Below are 22,401 nucleotides of genomic sequence, written 5' to 3'. Positions count from 1 at the left end.
AAATCTAGCTTCTGTCTGTATGCAGATACGTAAAGTAAGGTTTCTTGAAGGCATACTGGCCTATCCTGGCAACATTTTCCCTCAGGACTTCTGCTTCATGGTATTCAGTGCTTTGCTTTTCTGTATGGCAAGATTTTCAATCTGGGAATAGAATGCTGTGGTCTTCATAGTATAGATCTATTTAAAAAAAATCTATTGAAAAACTTGGAGGCATGTATTCTTGACAGTACTGCTGTTCCCTGGACATTGGTTGCATCGAAGATGTTACAACTTGCTCTTAGGATTTGAGGATTATTTAATTTGCTGAGATTTTCATGCTTCCATAATTTTTTCAAGCTTTTAAATATTTTTCCCCTACATTGAAGGTTAGATACTCACTTTAAAAGAGTGAGAACTGAAGGGCGCCAATGGCTGTGTTTTGCCTATTCCTGATTTATATAATTAAGATTTCAAAATACCTTAATACAAAAAATGAACATAATATTAAAAAATAGAATTTTCTGTTTAACAGGAACTTATTCATTAATGTGCTGCCTAATATTTAATAGATTTGTGGGTTTTTTTAAAAAAGAATTGAAAGCACTCATGGTGTAAAATTGATGTTAGAAAGCAGGGGACAGATGAGAGAGAAATGCTGAAATCTATGCAAGTGTTCCTAGATCCCTTTTTAGATAAGAAACTGAAAATCAATTACTAACCCCGCATACCCAATAGTGCTTTTTTGTTTGCTTTTTAAATTACAGAATGGCTTTATGCTCCCACCCCTTGTGCTGCATAACAAAATCAATACATTTTGAGATGATCATTCCTCAGGGTCCCTTCCAATTCTTTGAAAAGGTGTGGCTGAATATGCTGCATGTGGGGGGGGGGGGCTATTTTATGACAAACAACAATTGGAAGTGGGAGAGAACATGCTTGTTGAGCTCAAAATCCCTACAGTTGTTTCATTGATATTCCTGTTGAAGACACATGGGCAAATTAAGGTTTAGCGTGTTCTTTCTGGGAAATTGATCCCTTTTTATGTTCGAAAAGCACCTGAATTACAATGAAATTTGTATCCTTGGAACACTGGGAGAGGAAACCATATTAATATTCATTTATATGAGAAGGGGCTTTTTCTATATGAAATACTAATAAAGTTGAAATAATAAAGTTGAAATAAAAATAAAGTTTAGATTGTAAATTTCTTGCAAAGCCTCTTTCTCTAGCTGTAACTTGTTCAAAAACATTTTACTATGGTTTTGAGATTTTCTCCAGGAAGTGCTTACTTATTAAGCATAATGAAGTAAGCACATTGCCAAATCCAGTTTATTATTGGAGACAAATTAGAATGGATGTGTGTAACAGGAGAGAAAACATGCATAACTTAAACTATCTGTTCTGGTCACAGCACTTGCCGCTGGGTATGAGAAAAACTGCTTTTTATACTCTACAAAGGCTTGGTTCTTCAGCAGCAGAAACTGCTATGGCAAAAACATCTAGGGAGAGCTTCTGCTGTGCATGTGGTTCTCTCTCATCCAAATTGTCCCTCTTTGGATTTTTGTCAAGGTTTATGAAAAATAGCCGCCAATTTTGGATGCTTGCCTCTTCAAAAGTCATGATTAAATTCAGTGGGAAATGTGCCATACTTCCTGTCCACGACTTCTAGGGAGAGGACCTGAAAAAATATCTGTTATTTAAAATTCATAAATATTGGGTTGAGTTTTAATTTTGAAAACTTAGGCCACTACTCTCTGTGTCATGACCAGGATCCAAAGAGCTATTTTATACCTGCCCAAGGGTGTGGGTGTGCCCATTGAGATTTTACCCGCCTCCTTCTTCACAAGCTCCTTTTGACATTCCTCCCAATGCCAAAAGAGATTTAATCATGAGGCTTGAGTTGCTACTGCTTTCAGTGTATGGAATTAATTGCACATTTTTTTGAACTGAGGCCTTAGCAACTAAATCATACCTGTGCTTTTAAAGCAGTCCTTTGTCAATTAATGTTATGTTCCAAAACAAAAAAGACCTCAGTGTATACTATATATACTGTAGCTCAGTTGGTAGAGTGTGGGGCTCTTAATCTCAGGGTCGTGGGTTCAAGCCACACATTGGGCAAAAGATTCCTGCATTGCAAGGGTTTGGATTGGATTACCTTTGTGGTCCTTTCCAACTCTACAACTCTAGGATTCTATGTTCTGAAAACTAGTTATGTATGAAGCACCAAGTGAAAAATTCAAATACATTCTGTAGGGTGAGACGGAGAAATATGGGCCCAAGAGGCGGGGAAAAGAGGTCTCAGCTAGGGATAGACAGCTTCAGGAGCATCTTGGCTTATGACTGCAATTTTAATCTTCATAGATGGTGGTAAACATTTTTTTTTCATTAAAACAAGTCATCTTTTTACAATCTTTTGTAAGTTTTAAAACTTCTTTCTGTCACTATTCTGATTGCTATATTCTTGTCTATATTCTTGTCAGTTGACAATATAAATTAAAAATTCTCATCTTTTAAGGGATTTCATATATATTTACATATATATATGGAGCCTGCTGTTCTTCACCCTCTATGCATCCGCAGTATTAATCAATATACGCCATTTGGCACAGAACATTTTTTCCAATCTTTTTATTAACTGACATTTTTTAAACCTTTCAAGCAATGGCACCATTAAGGAAGAAGAAGAAGATGAAGAAGAAGCAGAAGAGGAGGAGGAGGAAGAAGAGGAAGATGACAACAATGACAACAATGAGGAAGAAGAAGAATTTGAGTGTTATCCACCAGGCATGAAAGTCCAAGTGCGGTATGGACGAGGGAAAAATCAAAAAATGTATGAAGCTAGTATTAAAGATTCTGATATTGAAGGTGGAGAAGTCCTTTACTTGGTGCACTACTGCGGATGGAATGTGAGGTAATTGAGATTTAGCTAGTGATTACTTTAAAAATACTTCTAAAATACACTTGTGTATTTTAAAACACACTGAATATTGAATTTTTTTCAATATTGCTGCACTTTGGAGATCATTGTACTGTATTAAATTATATTATAGGATATAGCCGCACCAACTGAATAGCATATAGATCAAGAAATATAATCTTGTTCGGTCTCCTTTCTCAGCATTATTTTAATTAGTACATAACAGAGAAATAGCTTATGGCTCTGTTCATCATGTAGTATTGGGCAACACACAGCTAGATCTCTACACATTTCTCAAAGTCTAGCATGGAAAAGCAAAGCATACATTTTACCATGAAGTAGAGGGGAGGTTTCATTTGGAATAACTGGATTTCTATCTGGATGATTGCATGCATGCAAGAATCTATCGTTCATTTTCAGCACTTAAACCAAAATGACCAGCTTCTCTGAGCACCTAGGATCCTTATGTGCACCTTTGTGGACAGTACATAGCTGACTTTCACTTGGCCAGACCTGGTTTCTTGTTACCATACACCTCTAAAGAATATTCATCTTGCCATAGTTACTTGTGTCACTGATTTTATGTCTGAGCATCTTCCTCTTATTATGGCTTGCTGCCGTAATTTAGTGCTTTGGGGAAATGGTGGGTTTAATTTTTGCCAAAAATGTTCTTGACATCTTTTATGCCATTAATTGAATTTTCTACTCCGTGCAGTTCTCAAATTGCTGTATCCTCAGGCTCTTTCAAAAGTTTGTTTTATGGATATGTTTTCTGCAAGTGCTTTTGTAACAGGCCCCATATTTATCATTTAATACTCATGTAGACCTTCTTATCATCTTTGCTTGCCATTTGGATCTACATTGCTTTTATAGTTATCTTTGTCTCGGAAGGTTGGAGAGAGGCCATATTAGACTTCTCTGATGTTGGCAAAGTCAGCCACCATGAGTCATAGTTAGAAACTCTTGCCATGCTACCTTCTTTATTTTCATAATGGAGCTGTGTTCAATGAAGTCATTGCTAATCAGACAAATAAGAGGCTGCTAGTAAAGATTTTGAATTGTAAGATTTTGTTTTTGTTTTTCTTGCAGTATTTAGTTTCCTTAACTGTTGACTCGCTCACATGTGTCTTCAAACCAAGTTGAGCATGTATTGCAAAATAATAAGAGTTTTGCCTTCTATGTTCAAGTGTAAATAGTGAATACACAACATATGACTTGCAAACTGATGCAATGAACTTGTATAAAGCCTTTGGTTTTTTCGTATTTCATTTCCTTTGAAAGAGATGTATATTTTAGACTACTTAAGCAACACTCTTTATTTCTCCCTAACATTAGAAAGAAGTTGAAATTTGAGCTCAGGCTTTACTTGCTTCATTGTGAAAGAGAAATTTTATTTATAGACTTTAAACTATTTTTATTTATAAGAGATCCAAGAGCAGCTATAGTTAAGTTTTGAAATGATATTGGTGTTAGTATGTAGAAATGATAGATTTGTGAGCGGTTGACTATAAAGTCTTAATTGTGGCTTGGGTGATTCCTGTTGAATGTATTGTGGTTTGAAACTCTAGCTTTGGAGGGATGGAGTGAGATAATACTTCAATATAAGGGCTAGAGAATCCTCTTAAATCATGTGATTGTTTAGTTACTGAAAGGTTTCTATTACCTATGTATGTTTAACTTTGAGTGTGACTCTTACGGTAGAAATGTTGTACTCAATAGACTTTCAACATAAAGGCATGTGACACTAGTTTAAATTTCCCCTAGAGGTTGTCCCCTGAGGCTCTAGCAAATTTCCTACAAGAAATGTAAGCTCTAAATCTGTAGCTTGGACTTTTCAGCCTCAGACCATAAAGTAGAAAACAGAGTAGAACTTTTTGTCCTGAAATCTCGGCATACAGAAGTGTGTGTGCGTGCATCAGTAAGAGAGAGAGACAAGAGAGTGATATTTGCTGGTTATATTTAGCGTGTGTGCGCTTAATAAGTTGCTTTCTCATTACTTTTGCGGCCTCTTCAAAGCAATTTAATAATAAAAGCATACCTTTGTGGTTCTCTGTATCCTTCCTCCACGCTCCAACTCAAAAAAAGCAATAGCAAATTGAGATGCCTTTCACATCTGTCTTTCAACTAATAATATATCATGTATGCCTCACATCATAATTGTAGACCCTTCACTGTTTGTAATTCTATAATCCTTGGACAGACTACATATGTTTATTGTACATCAATATTTACACAGATGATTTAGGCTAGGGATCCCATGTGAATTCTAAGCAAATCAAGGAATTGTCAGTTTTGCATAATCAGAATTAAATTGCTACAGGACCTGAGACAGAATGGGTGGAGGGTCTGCATACATTTGTGCATTAAGAGACTCAGAATGCTTAGGTGAGTAGATAGTTATTTTTAGGAGGTGCCAGCAATAGGTGAAGGTTTGTTATTTGGTGACTGGAGTCCTTGGAAGGAAAGAGACAGCTAGGAGTTTCAGTTCTGTCAATCAAATGTAGACCCTGCAGTCTTCTTTTATGGAAGAAAATAGCATTGATTCATAGCCTGACTCATACAATTTCTGTTTAGACACTTCTTTGAGGTAGGGAAATGTGGCCTTCAGCTTGAAACAGCTGTTAACTATGTGTTCAACAGTGCTAGTACTAACAAGGTAGCAACTCATTCATACTCTTTCTGCTGAATTTTAAATGTTAAGCCACTTTCATTTCTGTCTCCTGAGTTGGATGAATATGACTGCCAGAATTCTGTATTATATGCTATCAGTAAGTTAAAATAAGGTATTTATGGTTCTTCCTGCTTTGAATATTCTATTTTTCATTTTGTAAAAGTTAGTCAAAGCATAAGCTACATTTAATTGCCACGAAAAGTTTCTGAGCTATTTCAAAGTGATTACTGGAGATAACCAAGCATGTGCTGCCTCCAGTAATGGTGTTGGTATTCCTCTGAACACCCATTCCTGGCAAGTACAACTGCAGAGAGTGCTGTTGCTCTCATGTCCTACCTGCAGGCTTCCCATGTGCTTTGGCCTACTACTGTGAGAACAGAATACTGGACTAGATGGGACTTTGGTCTGATCCAGCAGGGCTCTTCTTATGCGCTTAAAAAGATATTATCTTGAAGGATTTTTTAACCAATACTTTATTAATAATAATTCATACTCTGGCCTTCAGAATAAAACCTGGTTTGGTTCATGGGGTTAAACTCCTGATATTATTAAACTACTAGTAATGCTGATTTTGTTATTCTTACTCTTAAAAAACTTGCTCCGGCATGTAAATCTGCTCAGTGGTCTTTAGCTTGAATTGTCAGCTTTCCATATTCCATATTTAAATAATGGGAGTACTTCTGTGTCCCAGGAAAATGAACTAGAGTACAAAAGAGAGTTCGTATAGTATAGTGGCTTAGAAACTGAGCTTGAGCTCTGGAACTCCGAAGTGTTAATTTTGTACCATCCATGAACTCATTGGATTGTCTTAAAGCAAGCTGCTCACTCTCTTTGTGCTCTTCACACATAACACTGTGGTTTAGTGCTGTATGAATGAGCCTCAACAATTCCAAGGACTAACATGCTCTCCCTCCACTCACATAGGAAGAAGGCTTCTACTGGTTTTGTTCAGTTACAAAGAATCTCATCAGTGTAATGTGCAAAGCAGGAATCCTGCCTTAGAGTGGTTAGCTGCTGAACAAGCCAGATTCATTAACAACTAACCACTTTTCATTTTAAGTCAGGAGGTTCTTTGAAACAAAATAAATTTAGTAGAAGCCCTCCTACTGGCAATGTGGGAGAGAGAGAATGTAAGCTCTGTGCTTTGCTCAGGCTTATTTCGGCTCATCCACGTATCCATAACAATAGTTTTTTTAAACTGCTTTGGCTGGCTAATCTCTAAGCCTCAAAGATTCCTCAACTGCAAAATGAGTATTACAGCTCTGCTGGACAGTTCTAGGGTTTGATTGGAACCCTTTGCCTGTAGTAACTCATATATAGATTTTTACTTGCATCTGCCAGTTATCCCAATGAAAGACTTATGAAGTGAAGGAGGTATTAATCCCCACCTGAGTTATCAGTTGCATCAGGCTGTCACCCATGATCTTGTTTCTGGCTCTGTTTGATAGACCTTGGAGTTCTAAAGAAAAAAGCATATTAGTGCCAGGATGTTGAAGATTGCCCTTCCATGTTTTTCAGGTACTCTATAAATGTTAGGTTTTGTTGCTGTTGCTATTCATGTAATATCATTTCTGGTGGAAAATACATATTTCTACTTGTAGTTCCTGTAGACTTGGGGAAAACCAATCTCGACCCTCCAGGTACTATTGGACTCCGACTCCCATCATCTCTGACCATCTGTCATGTTGTCTGGGATTGATGGGAGTTGGTGTCTAACAAGATCTGGAAGCACCATGTTGGCTACCCCTCCTGAAGACTATCCTTTGAATATCTCCCAAAGTGTAACTTTATGTATTTTATTTCCTTGTAGGTATGATGAATGGATCAAAGCAGACAAGATAGTGAGACCAGCTGACAAAAATGTGCCAAAAATAAAGCATCGGAAGAAAATAAAGGTAGATGACTTTGGAGTACTGCTGAATATATTCATATGAATAAGTGGAGGAGAAAAGACCACATATTCATTTATGATAGCAGCTGTTCTAGTTGGAGGGAATTTCAGTGCCACAAGAATGTTGCTTCATACGTACCTCTGGTAAAGGTAAAGGGACCCCTGACCATTAGGTCCAGTCGTGACCGACTCTGGGGTTGCGCGCTCATCTCGCATTATTGGCCGAGGGAGCTGGCGTATAGCTTCCAGGTCATGTGGCCAGCATGACAAAGCTGCTTCTGGCAAACCAGAGCAGCACATGGAAACACCATTTACCTTCCCGCTGTAGCGGTTCCTATTTATCTACTTGCATTTTGACATGCTTTCGAACTGCATAATACTGTTGACTGTGAAGGACAAAGCCAGTCATCCTATATCAGACCCATATTATGCGTTTGGCAACTTATTCATCGAAACACAGCAGTAGGCAGTGTGGGTTTTTTTATTGGCCCAGTGTTGCTTAGTTAGATAACTGTTTGTTTGTTTGTTATATAGATTTATATACTGCCCTTTATCCAGTATGGAACATTCACAATTTCCAATACCATAGAGCTTTTTTCCAAGCAAATATGAGAAATCCATGATAGGAAAGGGAAGTGCAATTTAATAATGAAAACCCCCAGATTCCATTTAAGACGACACTGAGACTATTTCCAGTGTCATACATATAAAGAAGCTATTCACTTACTTACAGTTTTCACACTGTTTTGAGATGTCCCTTGACAGGACCTAGAATCAACCATCTGGTTAGTCCATTGTTCCCCAGAGAGTGAGCAGGACTCAGCATGGGTCTTAATAATGCTCTGTCTTGGCAGGCTTGTATCCAGTGATGTCATTCAGTAGACAAAGGTTTCAATCAGTGGAGCAAGGAGGAAAGCCATTTTTTGTTATTTCCCTTTTACACAGCAGGGCCCCTTCCTCTAAATCTGCTCTGAAGGTTCCCCAAACCTCTGGAACAGATTTAGAGGGTCTGTGGGGGGGTTGGGGTTGCCAAATAACGCTTCCCTCTCCATTCCACTGATGGAAGCTTTACTCAGCTGAGTGACACTATTGGATGCAACCCTCACATTCTTAGCACCAGGTTCATTTATGAGGAGGGACGTGAACAGCTTCTGCGCAGCAGCAGAACTGTTTCCAAAATTTCAGAAGATACACCCTCACCGATTTCACAGGAAAATGTGTATATGTGTCTATACACATATTTGGGGTTTGTATTTTTCTTGGTTTGTTGGCAGAAATTCATTATTTAACAAAGATAAAATTCCACTTATGGAACTCTTGTAGAAAGCTTAATACTGTATCCGCTCCCTTAGGCTTCCTTCTCCACAGAATGTGTGATACCTTTTTACGCTCAAAATTCTTATGATAAAAAGTATGGCTTAATTAACTGAATATATTTTTCTTATACACTAGAATAAAGCAGACAAAGAGAAAGATGAAAAATATTCTTCTAAAACGTTCATATTGCGGCGCTCATCAAAACCACCTTTTCATGCCAGTATATCACCTGAGATGGCATCCAAATCAGACTGCGCTGAAGCCAAAACTTCTGAAACTGCTCCAAATAAATCTTCAGAGATTATTTCTATCCTTAATGGACTGCAAGGTAATAGACACATTCCAATTTATTGCGCAAACATTTTTCTAGTACTAGGGAAGAGAATCTTTTATGTAGCACAGGCTTTAAATAGACCCTCGTCTAGTCACCTTTAGTGAATAAGAACCATGTTCATTCAGACAAGGAGACAAGAAAGCCTTGGTGAGCCCTTGTCAAACTGCCATTAATAACTAACACAAACACTCATCTCTAAATGTTTTCGTGTAGTGATATGTATCAGTGTCAAGGGCAACAGTTATGCAAACACGCGTTTCAGAATACGTGTTAATAATTCTTTAATTTTTCCACTGGTGGACTAGTAAATTCTGTGGGCACATTTGTAAGGCTGATGCTAAGAAACAATCCAACACTAACCGGAAAATTGCACAGAAAAGAGCTATTTCTTATTAAGTTTTGGAAGTTTTAATTGGTTTGTTAGTTTTTTTGTACTTTGGGCATATGCTGCATGCATTGTGCAATGAAGTAATATTTTGTATAAGGATTGTCTGCACTAGAGATGCAGTCTTTATTTCTTGAAGCAAATACTTTTCTCAAAATTTTCTGTTTATTTCTTTACATTTCATGGGTTCAACCCAAAGGTAAAATGGAGCAAATGATGCTTATTTTGCTGCAGTGATCAAGGCAATACATGTTTACTCCTACCACACTAGCATGAATGTTTAGAATTACAATACTTGAGGAAATTATCTCTAATGATATAATCTGTTTAAATATAGGGTTCTAGAAATTATTTCTCCATCATGGAAGTATTGTTCTTAGCTTAGCACAAAAGCCAAATTCAATTAGTATTGTGTGTAACACCTAACGCCACTGCTATTATTATTATTTTTATTAGTCTTTGTGACACATAAGCTTGTGTGTTCCGACTCACATGACAATGTCAACTCTCAAACATCTTGTGCTAACATTATGTTGGATCTCACCCAAAGAGAGAACAGAAGGCAAAGATAAGAGCTGATAAAGAAGAAAGAGGGAAACACATTCATGTATTTTTAAATCAATAGTACTGGTGACTTACTTAAGCATGACTATTCATTTACTAAGTATAAAGTATGGATAAGAATCTAGGCTCATTAAGAAACAGGAAAACTATAGCAGGCCAGAGTAAGTAATCATGTATTCTCCTAGCAGAATGTCTTTGTGTGAGTGAGTTGCCTCCTCTCCGTTTTTGTTCTTCAGTTTCCTACCATCTACATTCATCTGTTCCTTTTTTTTATAATAATTTTTTATTGATTTTAATACAGACAAAACAAACAAAACATACAATATAAATTCTGTCCCTTCATCCTCTTCCCCCCATAGGCCCACTTCTGCCACCAGTAGTACCCGCGGGGGTGACAAGTCAAAGGGGTCCATTTTAATGCTGGGTTTGACCTCCCCCCCTCTCCTCCCCCCCGTCCCTAGTTTTTTGAAGATTTTTTTCTGGTTTTCCTCCTCTAAAAGGCTGGGAGGGGGGCGCTGGAGGAGGAGCGAAGGAGGCAGCGGAGGTTGGCGGGGAAGAACGAGCAGCATCCCTCCGCTGCGCCCCGCTTCTTGGGGGAGGCAGGGGGAGGCTGATACGGTATGTGAGGTGGGGCTTACCTGCCCCCCCCCAATATTTTATTAAAGTTGGAAGAGGGAGGGAGGGCAGGAAGGGGTGAGAGAGAAAGAGAGACAAGGAAGGAAGAGGTGAAAAAGAGAGAAGAAGAGAGAGGGAAGGAATGAGGGAAGGAAGGGGTGAGAGAGAGAGAGGGAGGGGTGAGAGAGAGAAAGAGAGAGGGGGGAAGGAAGAATGGAAGGAAGGATGGAAGCTGGGAGGAGGGGCGGAAGGGACTCCCTTCTGTCTCTCCTCTTACCTTGCAGAAGCAGCCTGAGAGCCGGTTTCCCGCTGCATGCGGCTCTGGCTCTTCACGTGGGCTCAGGCTCTTGCGCGGGCTCTGGCTCTGGCATTCGCTCCATAACACGCAGCGACGTTCCCCCTTCCGTTTTAGGAGGGGGAAAGTGCGTGTTATGGTCCGAAAAATGCGGTACTTTAGCTGAGCCCAAAGGCTCGTGTTTGCTGAATGGAATTATTGGCTGATTTTTCTGAACAGCCGCTCTCCATGAAAGTCTTCTAAGTTTTAAAAGCCATCTTGATCAGCAAGCTGCTGATCAAGAAGATAAATATAAAGTCCTCTTGAGCTCATGGAATTGATTGCTCAGTTGTTTGAATGTTGGACCTGGTCCCATATAATATGGTATCAATCTGTCATTTCTCACAATGGAAGCATACTCTTTATGTTGCTTCTTTAGGGAGTGTTCGTTCTCCTTTCCTTTCTAATTCTATACTCTTAGAACATGTGGGATTGATTCACTTTTATCCTCCAAAGAATATTGCATTTCCTTTTAAAAGCCATTTCTCTGATAAAGCCTTTTGAAACCATCCTCATTTCCTTTTCGTCTCGTGCACTTTCCTTTGAGTCTGTTTCATCATTTGTATTGCAAGTTACAAGTTATCTTAGATTTTTTGCGAAAATAATATTTATTTTTGTGGTGTTTGCGTAATGGTTTTTATTAATTGTATCTAGAGATCCAGTTTGCATTAATAAACATAAAAATTATGGTTTTAGTTGCAAAAACTTGTGGAGAAGCAGGAATAATATTACTTTTTGAAAAAACAACAACAAACCCCATAATAGAAGTGTTATCATTCATTGGTAAAACACAAGTTTTGTGTGCAGGAATACCTGGGTTCAATCTTCAGCATCTTCTGTTAGGGCTGAGAAAGAGACCCCTGCCTGTAAACTTGGAGAAGTGTGTAAATCAGTTTAGAGTTTAGACAATACTTAGCTAGATGGACCAATATTCCAACTCTATTACAGCTTCCAGTGTCCACTTAAATGATTTTTTTTAAAATAAAAAGAGACTGATTTTACACAACTGGATTGAGGACTGGTAAGGCATTTTATCCCAGGGCTAGACGCATGGGGCAGCTGGGTACACTTGCCCAGGACCTCATTTCCAGGTTTCAAGCCGAAGTTCTAGTTTAAATTAAAAAAAAAACTAGTAACCTTCATTACATTCTCAGTTTGGCAAGCACAAGCTGCACACAGAAACAAGCCTTCTGCACAGGGATCACCATTTTGGATCATGGGCAGCATTTGCAAAATAATATTCATTCTTTATTAGTATTTATTAAATTTGTATACTGCTCTTCATTCATAGATCTCGGGGCAGTTCACAACATAAAAATACAATATAAAAAACTCAGAATGCACAATAAAAACGAGCAAAAACAAACCCCATGTATTTCATGCACACTGCCAAACACGTGATTAGCAATGTTACTTATATGTGATTGCAAATTAGGTGTAAAACCTAGGCATCCCATTCTCTCCATCAGGTTATCCATGCTATAAGAGATGAGCATGTAATTTGTATGCTTAACTGGGAAGATCTTTGCATGCATGCATATGTGTATCGTGGTCCTATGAGTGAAGATGTATTTATCAGGGCCTCAATCACTTTCTAGAGTTCCAAAATACTATACAAGTTCCTTGGTATAATAATTACCCAGCAGCATTGTGAGAATTGCAAAACAAGAACTGCCACCAGTATAGCTCTAGCATTTTAAAAAACCACGTTTGATTTGCTTTTTAAGATTTTTTTTGTATGCCTAATTTTAATAGATATAAAGATTTTGAAGCCTAAAACAAATGTTTTTGTATCATTATAATTGTAATATATCCAGAAATATAGTTAAGATGATGGTTTTTGCAGTTTATTTTCTTGGTTCCTCCCCCAGCTTCTGAAAGCTCTGATGACAGCGAGCAAGATGATGACCAAAGTCCTCCAAGTGTTTATAATAATGGTAAGGAAGAACCGCAAGATGAGGCTATCAGCCAAGGTAACAATGAACTCTGTCCAAAAGAGCAGAACAGCTTGCCCTTTCCAGAAGAGGTCAAATCCCTTTCAGATGCCACAGCATCCAAACCAGCATCCAAATCTCCAGAAAGACTACAAAAAGAATTGGCAGAACTATCTGATGATACTGATTATGAGGGAGAGAATGAAGCCACCAAGAAGAAGAAAGAGGTCAAAAAAGAGGCAGTGGATAAAACAAAGCCCCCAGTAAAACGTGGAAAACGAAGATATTGCGTCCCAGAGGATTGTGTAAAAACTGGGTCACCTAATATCAAGGATGAAAAATCAAATGGCAAAGACATGTTAAGTTTGGAAAACAGTAGCAACAGCTCCTCAGATGAAGATGAGGGGAAAACCAAATTAAAAATAACACCAACCAAGAAGTACAATGGTTTGGATGAGAAAAGGAAATCCTTACGGACAAATGCTTTTTATTCAGGTTTCTCTGAAGTGGCAGAGAAGAGAGTAAAGCTTCTAACTAACTCTGATGAAAGGCTTCAAAATACCAGAGCTAAAGATCGAAAAGATGTCTGGTCGAGTATTCAGGGGCAGTGGCCTAAAAAAACCCTCAAGGAGCTTTTTTCAGACTCTGACACAGAGGCAGCAGCTTCCCCGCCACATGTGTCTTCCGAGGATGCTACACCGGAGCAGCACCTGCAAACTCTCGTAGAAGAAACTTCTTTGCCCAGTTCTAAATCTGAAATACCTTTGCCACTCAGCTCAGAAATGAAACCTGTTGAGGAGAAGCCAGCTGAAATGAATGACAAAAAAGTTGAATTCCCAAGCAGTGGCAGTAATTCCGTACTAAACACCCCTCCCACAACACCTGAATCGCCCCCGTCTGTAACAGTAGCAGAATCCAGCAGACATCAGTCCAGCGCGTCTGTGTCTGAACCACTGGCACCAAATCAAGAAGAGGTACGAAGCATCAAGAGTGAAACGGATAGCACAATTGAGGTGGACAGTGTTGTAGGGGAACTGCAGGACCTGCAGTCTGAAGGAAATATATCTCCTACAGGCTTTGATGCCAGTGTCAGCTCCAGCAGCAGCAATCAACCAGAACACACTGAGAAAGGTATAAACATTGTGTTGTTTAGCTTTTATCACTTTTCCTAATTCTTTATTAATGTGTTGAGTTCAAGGGTTTCTGTCTGTCTTCAATATGTCTTAAATCTCTGTGAAAACTGCACTGTTCAGAAAATGGAATATAATTATCAGTGGGTTGGACCCAAGGCTTCCCTTCCGGGAACAGATTCAGCCCCATATATTTTAAAGTTGAAAGAATGCCTCTTATTCTTTATTTAAAATGAGAGATGTTAGGAATCTGATATTAATACTGAACTATGTTAATGTGCCACTACTCTTTGCACAAGTTTATCTCACAAATGAGAATGAAAATATTTTGTTATCTCAAAAGTTACCCCAAAAATGTAATTGAATGCTTACAGTCTAATATATTATATGGTCTAGTAGATTATAGTTGACCATGGGATCTAACAAAATTGTTTTGAATTTCAGTACAGTATTAACTACAGTACAATATTTATATATTTTGCTAAAGAATGGTGCAGCTGACTGAAGAGGACATCAGACTGCACATTTGATCTTCTTTATCCACTTGTCACTGCCAACCAATCCTGGTTTGCTCTACAGCATTCTTCCATTTCTGCTCTGTTCATGTTATCTGTTGTTCAGCATAGTAGTTTTACATGTCCTGTGAAATGTAGATTACTGTCTTTAGAAACTAGGATAAAATTGTATCAGACTTAGTTAGATTAATAGACAGTTGAAAATAACTAAATATTTCAAAAACGTACAAGCATGATTAAGTGTTCCTATTTTATTAAATTTCATCCCTAGTATGGTAGGCTTTTTATTACAGGAGTATTGCATATTTTTTCACATTTTCTAAAGGGATTTCTAAACTAAGAGTGGCCATTACTTTATCATTCTATTAAAATGAAGAGACTGTTGCTTGAAAGATTATTTTAATAACATATGTCTTGTTTTTTCTTCTCTCAGTTTTAAGGCATCATCTAACACAATCCTTGCTTTGAATAAATCAGAGTATCTACCATTCATATTTTCTATGGCTGGGACCCAAAAAAGGGATATGGCTGTGCAGGAAAGGACCACACACACAGCTGCAACTTCACATCCTGCTTTTGCCACATTAGTTTCCACTGCCTTAGAGGCAAGATGCTTTCTAAACTGAACAGTGGTTTGCCTCTTCAGTAGCAACTGCTGAGACAAAAGCAGCAAGCAAAGCTCAGGTTGTGCATGCGGTTTTTCCCCACATGGGTATGTCTCTTCTTTGGTCTAGGCCTACTTTAGAGAATTTGCATTGAAGCAGGAAGCAGATATTTTAAGTTAATTCCACTTCATCGTTTAAAAAGTAAACATTGGTGTCTCTGGTATGTAAAATACATTGTGTAATATCTTGTTCTTGCTATTATTTTACTAAAGCTTGTCCAGGCCAAAAAAGGCTCAAAGATGTCCAGGGAGGTGGTTCCTCAAAAAAGCAAAAAAGAAGTCACAAAGCATCTGTGGTGAACAACAAAAAGAAAAGCAAACGTAAGTATAGCAAACTTTAGCGTCAAACTTTAGAAAATGTCTTTGCAACAGTTTTGGGCCTGCTTTTGGCTCAAACCTTAATATCATTCATGTTTCTCACAACTGAATGCATTTTGCATTGTTGTTGGAATGAAGAAGTTATAGAATCTGTACGAACAAAAAAAATCTGTAAATTCCACCCACCCCCCCACCAGAATGAGTTCTCATAAGTGATAAGGGCTGCCTAACCCATATCAAATTGTGGAATTCCTTGCCCTCTGGCACCAGGGCCAGTATCATTCATCTCTATGGAAACAAGTGTTACGTTTTCTCTTCCAGTTATCTATTTAAAACTGCCATTCTGTTTTTATTGGAAGATTGCAGCCGGATTGTCTGCGTCAAGATTAGTTTTACCCCGCAGTAAGAGATGCGTCTTATAATTGAAAACAAACATTCAAACGGGTGCTGAAATTTTTAGGAATATGCTAAACCTATACAATGTATTTGTTGTGTGTTTCTTCAGCAAACAGCAGCGATAGTGAAGAATTGTCTGCTGGAGAAAGTATCACCAAATCTCAGCCAGCAAAATCAGTTCCTGCAGCAATGAAGTCTCAGAATACCAAATCTCCAGCAAGAACACAGTCTCCTGGAAAGTGTGGCAAAAATGGAGAGAAGGATTCCGATCTCAAGGAACAGAACAATCGCTTGCCAAAACTTTACAAATGGAGTTTTCAGATGTGTGAGTATGGATTTCTTGTTGCTGTGCCTGCACTTTTGAATGTGTACCTTCTGCAACCCCAAGGTTTGCCCTGCTTTGCAACAAAGGCAAATACGTTTGTAGTATTTTAAAGACTTAAGAGATTTATTATAGCATAAGCTTTCATGTTGCATCTAATGAAGCAGACTATTTGCCTTGAATTCTTATGGCAAAATAAATACACATGGTTGGTTGGTTGGTTGGTTGGTTGGTTTTTGTGGGTGGTGATTATTTGCTTCCTAGTGGCAGTAGCTACTGATACAAGAATAACCTTGATAAGTAGGCTCAATCAGTCTTCCCAGTTTTCTATAAAGAATCATTTATTTCTTGACACTGCCCAACTTTTATTTAATTAAATCTAGAATTTGTATAATGCTATAAATTTGTTGCATCTCCTTCAGTTTTGGTCTATCCCTCATTTTGTGTTATTTTTCATAAGGTGGAAGAATTAAGATTTTGCATTGAGCTAATGAATGTTGCTTTCTCTGCAGCTGAGCTAGAAAATATGAGCAGCACAGAGCGCATAGCAATCCTACAAGAAAAGCTACAAGAAATCAGGAAACATTACTTGTCTTTAAAATCTGAAGTAGCTTCCATTGACAGAAGAAGAAAACGTTTGAAGAAAAAAGAGCGGGAAAGTAAGTAATTAGGTCTTGAACATGTTGACAAAGTTAGAATTTGACTCTTGGTATTATTTTGTATTAAGGGACCATTTCAGTCTTGTCCTAATCTGAGCCTGAATGTTGTCCCTTGCTTCTCACATTGTTATTTTTCACATGCTCAGTGGCTGCCTCTTTGATTCTGTACTTGAGCAAAGTTAAAAAACAAAAACAAAACCAGTGCAAAGTAAAAAAGGGGGGCATTAATAAAGCTCATGCTCATCCCTTCTCTATGGGCAGGCATTGTAAAAGAAGAGGGCAGGAATTGCTCCATGTAGACCTCTTTCCCATCTAGTTCTGGGCACCACAGTTCAAGAAGGATATTGACAAGCTGGAACGTGTCCAGAGGAGGGCAACCAAAATGGTCAAAGGCCTGGAAACAATGCCTTATGAGGAACGGCTTAGGGAGCTGGGTATGTTTAGCCTGGAGAAGAGAAGGTTAAGGGGTGATATGATAGCCATGTTCAAATATATAAAAGGTTGTCATATAGAAGAGGGTGAAAGGTTGTTTTCTGCTGCTCCAGAGAAGCGGACACGGAGCAATGGATTCAAGCTACAGTACAAGAAAGAAGATTCCACCTAAATATTAGGAAGAACTTCCTGACAGTAAGAGCTGTTCAACAGTGGAATTTGCTGCCAAGGCGTGTGGTGGAGTCTCCTTCTTTGGAGGTCTTTAAGCGGAGGCTTGACAGCCATCTGTCAGGAATGCTTTGATGGTGTTTCCTGCTTGGCAGGGGGTTGGACTGGATGGCCCTTGTGGTCTCTTCCAACTCTATGATTCTATGATTCAGTGTACGTGAAAATAATCACAAGGAAGCGCACACGTTTGTGAGAAACTGGTTGGGCTTCTGTTGCAAGACTGGGCTTCATAGAGCTTTTCTTCAATGCAAAAATGAACTTGGTAACAGAAGTGAATCCATTAAAATGAATTATACCTTCTTAACATGTGTCAGTCTGTGTGTACCAAAGTGAACTGAGGCTACAGTCTTACCCACTTACCTGTGAGTAAGCCCCACTGAAAACCAGGGGGCTTACTTCAGTATAAACATGTATATGATGGTGCTGTAAATGCCCTTAAGATTGCTTAATATAGCAACACGTATCACTGAAGAGACGACCACAACTATAAAAGCACACAGGAGGTATTTACATAACCGATATATGCCCCAAATGTTATTTGATTCCAGTACCTATTCTTTTCAGGGCGTATTTAATTTTTTGCTCTACATTACAGGTGCTGCTACCACGTCGTCATCCTCTTCCTCGCCTTCTTCCAGTTCCATTACAGCAGCAGTTATGTTAAGTTTAGCAGATCCACCTATGTCGAGTTCATCACAGAATGGAATGTCAGTTGAGTGCAGGTGACAGCAAGACTTGCCTAAGCACTTTGCACTTAATGGCTGCTGAGGGCCACTTTTTATACTGCACAGTGGCACAAAATTCAGACAAGCACTATTTTGTATTTAAATTTTTTCTTGACAAGCTAACTTTGCACTTAAGTGCACTTTTTTGAAGAAAAAGTACAACAAACTGCTTTTCCTCAAGCAATAATTGTTTCCAACTTGTCTGGGAATTGTGTGGTGAGTTGAAGGCCTTCCACTGTGGCAAATGAAGGCTGTTCACTGCCAGTAGAATGGATACGGTAAGCATACAGTTGTTGGGTAGGCCTAATTAATGTGTTAAAAGTGGCTTACTGTTCACCTATTCCCTGGTATTTTGTTAAAGCTGGAGCATTTGATATTTTTCCATTATTTCGGAAAAATGAACCTATTTTCATTTTTACAAGACAATTGTTTTTTAACTAAGTCACCTTACGGTGGCTATAACTGTACAAGTCAAGCACATGTAATTTAATTCCAAACCTGCCGTCAATAGGATGTTTCTCATCAGACCTGATAACCAAATATAAGGATTCTGTTTAAAAGGCTGACTAATGTTTACAGGTTTGAATTAGGCTAAATAGGTTACTGTGGGTTTTTAAATAACCCAGGAATTGGAATGAAACTACTGTACTTTGCCATTTTTCTATGAATCAGTATTTTTTTTAATTTTGATAAAAATACATTGTGAAAAAAGAAGAAAATGGCTAACAAACTGTATTAAATCTTAATGTATAAAGATTGTATTTAGCCAGTTTAAAGTGTATATTTATTCATAATGAATTATAACACTTATATTTTTGTGTTTTCTTGTAAAAGTTTCTTTTCAGTTAAAGCAACAAATATTTCATTTGTAATGCTTATTTTATTATGAGCTACAACTGAGAGGTCTTCAAGAAGGAGTAAATTGTGTTAATATTATACATGGGTGTCGAGAAGAACATTGCCACAGAAGGGATAGTTGTTTATAATATAAATAGCTAACTGAGTGGTAGATACTTTTTTTTTAATTGCCTTGTACAAAACCCCAAATCAACAACTGTTTTCACTTCTATTGACTTTATGTTGTATGGATCCCAAGCCCTCTCTCGGTTGGCACTTGTATTTAATTACACAACTTTGTAAGACATTTGTATATTGCGGAGTGTTCATTCAAGCTATTTAATACCTGGCACTGTTAATACACAGTACTTTATTGTACAGATTGTTTTACTGTTTTAATTGTAGTTCTGTGTACTTTTTTTGGCTGGGCTTATTGGGGCTGGCATGTTTTTCTTTCTTTTTTTGTTTTATTTCTTTTTCTGGCAATACAACATGTAAGAATTTCAAACCTTCTGTTTGTAGATGCTAGAGTGTCAGAATCTTTACATTCGACTTTTCTAAGAAAAGCATTTTCAGTCTTAGTAGTGTGTGCTTAAAAGGTAACTGATTTTATTGAAAATGGTTTCAAGCTATTCAGATATGTACAGGACTGTAAAAAATTGTTGACAAACATTGAAGGAAAGACATATAAAGAAAAGCTATAAAATATATATTAGGTTCTGCAGACAATGGAATTATGTAATATATTGTATAAATGTAAGCAAAGGCCTCCGAAATAAAATGCCATAGTTTGTGAATATTGGATTCTGTTTCTAACAGTTTAATTAAGATATTTCAGTGTCTTCAGGATTACCAGCTATAAACTCAGTTTAGCTAATATATTGGTGGTTACCCGGGGTTTTTTTTGGTAAACATTTCTATCATTTCCCTCTTAATTCCATATAGTATAGAGAAAACAAATGAAATATAAAACCAGAGCAATTAAAAAAAACATAGATAACAAAATATCTTAGGCATGTGTCTTCTGCCAGAGTGTCAGTTATACCAAGTGTAAGTTGGGAGCAAATCATCATACAAATGTACCTATGAACCAAATTTCAAGTTAATCTAATCTACAATGTTGGTACCATTGTCATTGATGATGCATTAGATTCCACAGATCTTGTCGAGGCTTGCTAGCCAGCCACTATTGTGCTTGCAATCAAACCCTCTTTCCCAATTCCTTTGGCATACGCAGAAGGCTTGGAGGAGAAGCAAGAATTTCTCCCATGTGCACTATGGCTAGGAGAAGGTAAAAAAACAGCAGGGTCCTTCTCACTGTTTCCTCTCTGCAAAGCGAAGACCTACACCTCTCTTCCAGGCCCTCTGGAACAGACAGAGACATTTTTACTTAACTATTAAGTATCTGATGGGCTCTAATATTTACTGTTTTGGTTATTAGTTGGGAACATTGGATTCCATTGCAGACACTGATGTTGCACGCACTCACACCAGCACCTAACAGGCTCTTTAAACTGTAAAAATGTCTAGTACACTACAAAATGCTTTTTCATGTGCAGCGCACCTAGGAATGTCCCCTTGCCCAGCACACCATTGATCAAAACATAGTGCAGTTAAAATAGGCTGATACCTTCTTTACCTCAAAGGACTGATAATATTCCAGAACAAAATAAAAAAAATTCTTCCAGCAGCACCTTAGAGACCAACTAACTTTGTCATTGGTTTGAGCTTTTGTGTGCATGCACACTTCTTCAGATACACAGAAACAGAAGTCACCAGGTGCTTATATATACTGAGAGGGTGGGGAGGGGTATTCCTCCTTGTGGTGGGAGTGGGTGATTAACTGACTGATAGCTGTTAAGGACTGCAATTGGTCTTACAGGAAAAAGCAAGGGGTAAAATGGCTAAAGATAGCTTTATTATGTATAATGAGATAAGAATCCAATGTCTTTATTCAGTCCTGGTCTCTCCATGGTTTTAAGCTTGGTAATAAATTGCAGTTCAGCAACTTCTCTTTCCAGTCTATTTCTGAAATTCTTTTGTAATAAATAAGACAGCTACTTTGAGATCTTGTATAAAATGTCCTGGGAGATTGAAGTGTTCTCCTACTGGTTTCTCTGCCTTGTGATTCCTGATGTCAGATTTACCGTATGTGCATTTATCCTTTGGCGTAGGGTTTGGCCTGTTTGTCCAATATAGAGAGCTGAAGGGCACCGTTGGCATTTGATGGCATACACAATGTTAGAAGATGAGCAGTTACAAGGAGGGGTATTACAAGGAGGGAGTAATACCCCTCCCCACCCTCTCACTATATATAAGCATCTGGTGCCTTCTGTTTCTGTGTATCTGAAGAAGTGTGCATGCACACGAAAGCTCATACCAATGACAAACTTAGTTGGTCTCCAAGGTGCTGCTGGAAGCAATTTGTTTATTTTGTTTTGACTACGTCAGACCAACACAGCTACCTACCTGTAACTATTCCAGAACAGTTGCTGACTATGGTTCTGTTCAGAGAGGCTACTTGCTGTAGGTTCTCCTATGGCTGGGCCCAGTCCTTAGAGCTCCCAAAAACAGAAGCACAGCAAGCGTTCTTGATTTGTAGAATTTGTATCACACCCTTCATCATAGATCATTTTGGGGCAGGTGACAACTTTTAAAGTTACGTTTTACCTTAACCCAGCAGAAGCATCAAACCAGCAAGAACATAAAACAAAATACAGTACTGCATATTGTCTTGAGATTTTAAAATGAATATATATTTTTAATAAATAAGCAGTTCAGTACCAGAAAACAATAAATCCATCTGTCATCATGTTAATCCACAGGTCCATACATCTAAGATACTCGAAAGGCCAGGAAGAACGAGGAAGATTTTACAGCTGGCACCGAAAATGTAACTTAAAATGTTTCTTGTGCATTGCATCTGTTTACAGTTGTGGTATATAAAGAGCTGTCTTTTAATTAATTATTACAGATCCTCTTGATGTCACTTTTGCTTTTCTTGACACCCTTCTGTTTGAAGCCAGTTACAAGAGTGCTGGGTTGGATGAGTGTTTGATCAGAAGGTTATGAAGATAGGTCTACAGTAGGTGCCCCCCCCATGCCATGTACCGCCCTCAAGAACAACAGTGGCTACAAAGTCATGTGGTGTGACTCAGCTGGCTCTTATCCGCCCCCCCCCCCAAAAGCACTGGCAGCAATCCTGTGTAGGTGCCACTCTGTTGTCATTCTGCT

General features: G+C 38.2%; 1 protein-coding gene across 10 annotated transcripts in view; it reads left to right on the top strand.

The window, feature by feature from the left end:
- The window catches only part of ARID4B (AT-rich interaction domain 4B), an 88,228-nt gene extending 68,264 nt beyond the window's left edge, over positions 1 to 19,964 (top strand). For 5 of the 10 annotated variants that reach the window (XM_035108413.3, XM_088666440.1, XM_088666441.1 and 2 more), the window contains exons 17-24: positions 2,639 to 2,890; positions 7,378 to 7,462; positions 8,911 to 9,103; positions 12,879 to 14,072; positions 15,464 to 15,571; positions 16,074 to 16,289; positions 16,799 to 16,945; positions 18,201 to 19,964. In XM_035108413.3, the coding sequence (XP_034964304.3) occupies positions 2,639 to 2,890; positions 7,378 to 7,462; positions 8,911 to 9,103; positions 12,879 to 14,072; positions 15,464 to 15,571; positions 16,074 to 16,289; positions 16,799 to 16,945; positions 18,201 to 18,331 (2,326 nt within the window). In that variant the 3' untranslated portion in view covers positions 18,332 to 19,964. The remainder of the gene's footprint in view (positions 1 to 2,638; positions 2,891 to 7,377; positions 7,463 to 8,910; positions 9,104 to 12,878; positions 14,073 to 15,463; positions 15,572 to 16,073; positions 16,290 to 16,798; positions 16,946 to 18,200) is intronic. The other 5 variants (XM_035108414.3, XM_088666446.1, XM_088666444.1 and 2 more) reach the window with 2 other exon arrangements.
- The last annotated feature ends 2,437 nt before the right edge of the window (positions 19,965 to 22,401 follow it).

The sequence above is a fragment of the Zootoca vivipara genome, chromosome 3 (genome assembly GCF_965207765.1).
Source record: "Zootoca vivipara chromosome 3, rZooViv2.hap1.1, whole genome shotgun sequence".
Classification (NCBI taxonomy): Eukaryota; Metazoa; Chordata; class Lepidosauria; order Squamata; family Lacertidae; genus Zootoca; species Zootoca vivipara.
The sequence above is the reverse complement of the archived record's forward strand: the minus strand, read 5'-3'. Positions and strand labels throughout refer to the sequence as shown.